Source organism: Pangasianodon hypophthalmus, chromosome 28 (assembly GCF_027358585.1).
Source record: "Pangasianodon hypophthalmus isolate fPanHyp1 chromosome 28, fPanHyp1.pri, whole genome shotgun sequence".
Taxonomy (NCBI): Eukaryota; Metazoa; Chordata; class Actinopteri; order Siluriformes; family Pangasiidae; genus Pangasianodon; species Pangasianodon hypophthalmus.
The window spans coordinates 14,007,350-14,014,677 of record NC_069737.1 but is presented as its reverse complement, the minus strand read 5'-3'; the positions used below and the strand labels follow the sequence as shown (position 1 = coordinate 14,014,677).

Genomic DNA, 7,328 nt, shown 5'->3' with positions numbered 1-7,328 from the left:
AAAGAGCTGAGCTGAGCAGGGGGTGGGGCTAATTTCTGGGCCAGAAAAAGGAAACAGAAGTCTGAAAATGGGGGAAAAAAAGCAATATATATATATATATATATATATATATATATATATATATATATATATATATATATATATATATTTGGGCATGTGTAGATATATATGAACATTTCACATATATTGGGAATCAAATTTTCTGAGATATCGTTGAAATTATTTGATTATTACACATCCTGAAAGACTTCTAAACATTACAAATGGCATCTTTAGGGTAAGAACAATAAGAGCAATAAAATATCGTAGTACCATGTTACCAAGAGGATCTGATGAACCTAGCTAACAGCTTTAAGTGACCACTTTAGTAGGTAGTACTTCCAAAAGTCTCATGAGGAGACTTTAACGTTTAAAACAGCACCGGAATGCAGGGTTCGAACGCAAATTTCCTCCTCCCTTTGCCTGATTAATCTGGAATTCTGCTGGCTTTGTCATGTTAAATTATTCACAACTCTTTATAAAAAAGAGGGAAAGGTAAATGAATCCTCAGTATTGAATTCTGCAGAAGCTGATGTGAAACCACTTTAAATGATTAGTCATGATGTACTGGGGAACAGAGAGCAGGAAAAGAAACTGAGAGCAACAGTGACATCTAGTGGCTGAATTTTAGTATTACACTAAATAGTGTCAATGATAATGAGACAGGTTCACTTTAATTATACATACAATATATATTTTTAGCAACATAATTAAGACAAGGTGATGTTCATGCAATATTCATAGGCCTAAGGAATGGTTCAGCAAAAAAATAATTAATTTATGTAACTTCCGGTTGCAAAAAAGAGCTATTTCTAATGCATCTACTTATTCATACCGGATAGATACGCACTCTAAGCATTTTGAAAATTAATTTAAATTTTATTATTTATTTCTTTTCACGCTAGGTGTTCATGGGAATTGTAGTTTTTTATGACCGTACCTGTACTGCAGAACCTTCCTAATATTGCTAATTATGAACATGTGTCTTAAGTAATAATAATAATAATAATAATAATAATAATAATCCGCAAGTCCATTAAAAAAGAGCAAATCAATCAAAATCACCTAAAAGTATATATAGATAAACATATATATAAAAAGATAAACAGGACTTGCAACGCATTGGCCAATTTACTTCCGGCATCCGTGTGACGTTTTAAGCCACGTGACAGCAGTCAGCTGATACACAGAACCCGGAAATTTTGATTTCTACCTCAGATGAGTTACAGCCTTTTGTTTGTTCTCTGTTTTGTGGATCATAAAACTGCAAACCATGAATGATAGTTAGTTTATTAAACCTCGGTGTGTTTGGAGAATCTGAATCCAGAATCTGGTGGCGTTTTAAACCTGAAAAAAACAAACAAACGGTAAGTTAGATTGTTTATTTGTAAACTCACACAGTCATACAGGTAAATGTGTTGTACACAATGTTTGAGCAATTAATAAAAACGTAATGTAAACATAAAAGTTTAAATTTTAATATTTATGGTAGCTGGCGCCAAAAATCCGAGTGTGTATGATTTTATTTTATTTTTCAAATTAACTAAACCCTGAAAATCAGGCAAGCCATGGTGACATGTCAACGAAGAATAGAATAATTCCGCATTCAGTAGTTACATATACAAACTTAACTGGATAATAATAATAATAATCATTATTATAATCATAATAATCATAATAATAATAATAATAATAATACTATGCAGATTATTGCTAACCTATAACCCCACCTTTAAGTCGCAGGCCACGCCCCTTTCACGAGCTAGCTGATGCACGCGCTGCGTGACGCCAAAATGTTCTGAGGTAAAAAACAAAAAAAAAAAACAAAATGGAGAAACTCGACACAGTTTGATTTGAATGTTAAAAGTTTAGTCATACAGTTCATATGATGATAAACTGGATGCAGTTTTTTATATTTAAAGCTTAAAATTCATTATTAAACACATTTGTGCCATAACTGTCAGTTTGTATTGATTCATTGTCTATAGCAGCAGCTCTGATAATAGTTCTGGCTGTAATTCAAATCTCAGGCTTATAGGAATTTGTTCTAATACTTTATCATTTCTATAGTAACAGGTTACAAAATGATTTGTATGCCAGACCTGCTACATAATTTAAGCCTAATAATAAAAAACTGATAAAAAAAAAAAGTTATTTAATGAAGAAAAATGTGTACTCATTGGCTATGTTTACATGCACATCAATATTCCAATATTAATCAGAATTTGGCGATATTCTGATTAGTATTGAGTCGTGCATGTAAACACCGCAATCTGATCGCCTGATTCAGATTATAAGACAATATTCTGATTCCCCAAATTCCGATTCCCAGCCCTGGATTATGCCAGTTTTAATCGGAAATTTGTTGCATGTAAACACCTTATTCGGAAAATCCACTGAAAGAAGATATATGCACATGCTCCGTCCACAAGGAATCATGGGTACTAAAAGATGCTTAGCTGTAGGCTAGGTATTTAGGAATGGCGACTCAGGCGTACTTACAACGACCATGTATACAAGAATATTCCTATGCCTGTACGCATATAAACATCGTATTCGGAATATGGCTGTAACCCGAATATAGACCTTAAACGTATGTAAACGTAGTCGCTGATATGGTGAAGTTTTCTGTTAGCAGACTTTTATTTAGCATTTACAGAAGGAGTCTACAGTGTCAGTGCTTCGTAACAGTCAGGAAGTTTTCCACCACAGGAGAGTCTTCAGGACAGAGGACTCTGTTGTTTCTCAGTAAATGATATGTTTTTTTTTTTTTTTTGTGGCTTTTTGAGAAAAAAATAGAGGCCGGTTAAGCAACTAGCTGCTATAAAAGTAAGTAGTATAAGTGGAATAAAACACTCTGGGATGTGCCGTTATTGGAAAATATTCAACTTCGTGGTGGAAAATCTAACTTCATGTCACGTCAGACCACATCACACCACCCTGTTGTTGATTATTTGCCTCTAACAGCACACCGTGAAGTATTTTATTCCTTACTAGTCAGGATTCTAGCAAAGGCTAATGCTGACTCAGTCATTTGCATTGGGTTGAGTCATCTAAATTAAAGTCTGTGGTTTGCACATGATTGGTGTGTGTGTGTGTGTGTGTGTGTGTGTGTGTGTGTGTGCGCGGAAGGTTTCAACACAGTATGATGTAATGAAGCTGTATTTGTACAGATCACATGACTTTGTCACTTTAACACTCAGTACCAATGTGACTGCAATCATTCTTTTGTCAAATTGTTATTTTCATTTAAAAAAAAGATATGAAGTGAGGATGCTTGTGGACAAAAAGAAACTAGTCTGAACTTTATGAATCTTTGAAATAAAATTTCGAATCTATCTATCTATCTATCTATGATGAACTAACAGAGATGGAGTTGCTGCTGGATCCCTCTCACCTCCTCAGAGGTTCCTCTAATGGCACGAACACCACTGACCTGACGTATGGCTTCGTGTCCTGCGCGGTGTCCGTCCTCTTCTACGGGAGCAACTTCGTTCCTGTAAAGAAGATCGACACTGGCGATGGTGAGACATACAAACCTTTTGCGTGTGTATGTGTGTGTGTGAGATCAACAACTGCATTACTGAATATTTCAAGCATAAACTACTGGAAATTTTGGGAAGTGGTGTTTTCTTTTAAAAATTTGGACCCTGTGCTATTCATTGTTCTTGTATACTATCAATGGACCCATGTGTGTGTGCGCGCGTGTGTGTGTATGTGTGTTTTAGGCATGTTTTTCCAGTGGGTGCTTTGTGCTGCTATATGGACGGTGTCTATGATTGCGAACATCATTTTGAGCAGCCCAAAGTTCTGGCCTCTGGCTATGCTGGGAGGAGCCATCTGGGCTACAGGTAACTCGAACCACAACAAGCATTAAATTGAGTTCCCCCAGGACTTGTGTTCCTCTGGGTGTCAGTTTTCCCTTGTTACTCAGGTTCCCCTCGGAAGACGTAAACTTGTCTCAGCATTTTTGGCACATAGTTTCTTCAAAGAAAGTTTGTGTTATTTTTTGCCCTCATATCCAGCGCAGATATAGCCGTGAAAACATATCTAGATATAGCTAGATTTGTAATTTTAAATAAAAGAAGTCTGATTACATGGTGACTGGCAGGAGCTGCAGCCAATCAGGAGAGATGGAGAGAAGAGCAAACAGAGGAGCAGAGATTCTGACGTTTATTTGTTCTGTATTTTGTAGCGAAGCTGGTGAATGCTTGTGTGCTGATGTATCCTCTTTGTGGAATTTGTCTAATTGTCTAGTAGTGAAGTTGTTTAGTTAGAGAACTTATTGCAGGCTTACAAGAAGTGTTTGTGTGTTTGTCTTTTTTGCATGTCATACTCTTTTATATTGGGCAAGAGTGACTCATCTGGGGCCTATGCTATTGACAGGCTGGAGAATAAAATACACAAAAACAAGTAGAATTAAGTAGGTTAATTAAAAAAATACACACACCGTAAGCGAATAGAAGTGATAGTTTTGTTCACTGTATTTAAAGTAGGTAACTAGCTACAACAATAAAGTTTACTTTTTTAGGCATACTACTTGATACGTGTGTGTGGGTTAGGACATAGCCTTGAATTAACGTTCACTGTGTAGTATTTTGCATTTGCAGCCATGAGATCAACACGTGCAGTGGTGAAAGGCGCTGCCTAACCCACTTTAAGAAAATGGCTTGCAATAGAACGAGAGGAATGAATTCGAAAATCTTACATTCAGCAATTTGTCGCAAAGGAAGTTTTACATTCTTTCTGTTTTCCTTTAGGTAATGTCACAGTTGTGCCCATACTTAAGACCATAGGTCTCGGGCTAGGCCTTTTGATATGGGCTACCTTCAACCTCCTGATGGGCTGGGCCAGCTCACGGTAAGATCAGAGTAAAACAAAAAACTACCATGTTCTCAGAAAAAAAAATAGTTAGCAAATGTATGTGTGGTTCTTTCAAAGGGAAAGCATTCAAGGTAGCGATTTTAGAGTAGTTTCTGACTGAAGTTATTAAACGGTCATCATCGAAGGCACCAACTGGACGTGCGTCTGAGGTTCTTCCTTCTGTCTTTTTACTCTCAATTACTTTAAATTACTTCAATACAATGACAAAGCGTTAAGAACAGTAAATTGCATGCAGAAACCGGAAAGAAAAATCACACTTAACTGTGTTAGCCTGTGTTCTGATGCTTTTAAAGATGGGGTCAGTTATTAAGTCAGCAAAATGATTGTAATATTTGGGGAATTTTCTCTTTTCCAATCTGCACAGAGGAGAAACTCCAGTCTCTGTGGCTGGAGCACCAAAATCCAACCCATCAGCACAAGGAGGCGTCTCTACTCGCATTAGGTCACCTGAGTGTATTCAGCCCGAGTAAACAGAATTTATGTTTTAGACAAACCCGTTTTATATATAAGTGATTTATTTCACCTAATGTTTACACAATTTGTGGTAGTAAATTTACCAATGGTGGAACTTTTCCATGTACAGAAGAAAACTTAGAACACTTTAAAAGCTTCAAAGCTTTGAAAAGTGAACTCCAAGTGGTCTTTACGTACGTTTTTGATCCTTACAGAGCGCTTCTGGGGTGTGGCATGTGCAGGAACTGTAACTTGCCATATTTTGTTCGTGTTTATTCACAGAAAATTCAGCAGGATCCCAGATTTCAAGAAGTCAGGATCGGTTGGTTAGAACTATGATTTGGATTTGTGAGCGTAATCCAAAAATGTGGTGTTTTATTCTGAGAAAAACTCATTGTGTGTCAGGTTTAGTGGATGAAAAATCTGATTAGGGCCGAAAAATCTGTCCTAATATCGTCAGTCTTTCACATTTCCAGGTGTAGGAATAAGACTCCACTCTGTCTTACTGTGTCCTCAGATTTGGCTGGTTTGGTATCGAGCCGGAGAAAGTCACCAAACCAACACTTAACTACTGCGGAGCCGGGTTGTGTTTGCTTAGGTACCACACAAACACACACATTCTTGTCTTCATAGTGTGTTTCCTCTTCATTTCTGAGTGTGTTAATGGTATCGGTGGCGTCCCCACAGCGCTATCGTCTTTTTCTTTGTGAAGAGTGACGTTCAGAGATCTGCTACATCCGAAGAGACGCCTCTGCTAATAGACAGTGTACGTCTTCTGGTCGTGTGTGTGTGTGTGTAAGATGTTGAATAAGATAAGATAAAGTAAACTTTTATTAATTCCTCATGGGGAAATTAAAGTGTTACAGCAGCTGCTTGTTAATAATCAACTGCTGGAAGCGACGTCCTGGTTTTATAAACACTCCTTATTGGATGACGGTGTTGTTCTAGTAATATTGTTTCTAGTAAAATAAGCTTTCTGTGATCTTCTCTGTTTCAGACTGTGAACAATGACCCTCAAACATCATCAGATAACTCGTGGGTGGACATGTTGCCACCCTTCACTAAGCGCCTGGTGTGAGTATAATAATGATTCTAGACTGTAGGCAGAGATCATTTTCCTAATAACACTGAGGAGTGTTTTGCTGAAGCAGGACTTATCAGTTAGATGGACAGTTTCCAAGTAAAAGTTGCTGTTATATAGTCCAGGGCAAAAGTTTGCACACCCCAGGACAAAATGAAGCCCAATATGTAGTAAGACATATTACAGATATCCCTTCATTATCATTCAGTAAGATATATACTAGTTTAAATACTAGTTTAAAAGTTTAAAAACTTCTCCCTTTTTGGAATAATATAAATATTCTCTAATAGTTCTGTTATTTTTGCCTGTTTAGACCAGTTCTTGTTTTTGAATGTTCAATGGGAAAAATGGTATAAATAATGTAGATTTATATCACAATTCTACAACAATATTTTATTCTGTTTGCCGTGTTTTTGCCTAACTGATGTTTTGTTTATACTGTAACGATTCTTTTTTCTCAGCGGTTCGGCGCTTGCCGTAGTAGCAGGACTCCTTTACGGCTCGTCGTTCATCCCAATGCTGTACATCAAAAACCATGCGGATCAGCAGGACAGCCAGTTTGTTGGGGCGAGCCAGTTCGGTAAGTCCAGGTCAACACTTCTCTCTTCATGATGTGACCGTTTAACGCAGTGGAAGGGCAGTGATTATTTTCCTATAACAGCACATCTCAGAGAGGTTTATTCCTCTTACAAAAGCACAGCAATTTGCCAAGGATTACAAATTTTAAGTTATTAATGAAGGATATTAATATGATTTTTCCGTTCATGGTTACATTCAAAGCTTTTGAGAAACAAGTTATTTCCTGTTAGCACTTATGTTATAGCAGCTATAAATAGTCGGTGCCTCACCAGCCTAGTTTTTTCCTCTCTCT

The 7,328-nt window shown here is 37.0% G+C and overlaps 1 protein-coding gene across 2 annotated transcripts in view; it reads left to right on the top strand.

Annotated features, from left to right (window-relative positions):
- Positions 1-1,187: 1,187 nt before the first annotated feature.
- Positions 1,188-7,328, top strand: part of tmem144a (transmembrane protein 144a) — a 7,485-nt gene continuing 1,344 nt past the window's right edge. The window contains exons 1-8 of one of the 2 annotated variants that reach the window (XM_053231135.1): positions 1,188-1,406; positions 3,408-3,563; positions 3,768-3,890; positions 4,800-4,899; positions 5,894-5,974; positions 6,064-6,142; positions 6,374-6,450; positions 6,919-7,037. In XM_053231135.1, coding sequence (XP_053087110.1) covers positions 3,410-3,563; positions 3,768-3,890; positions 4,800-4,899; positions 5,894-5,974; positions 6,064-6,142; positions 6,374-6,450; positions 6,919-7,037 — 733 coding nt within the window. In that variant the 5' untranslated portion in view covers positions 1,188-1,406; positions 3,408-3,409. Of the gene's footprint in view, positions 1,407-1,793; positions 1,843-3,407; positions 3,564-3,767; positions 3,891-4,799; positions 4,900-5,893; positions 5,975-6,063; positions 6,143-6,373; positions 6,451-6,918; positions 7,038-7,328 lie in introns of those variants that run through there. The other variant, XM_053231136.1, reaches the window with a different exon arrangement.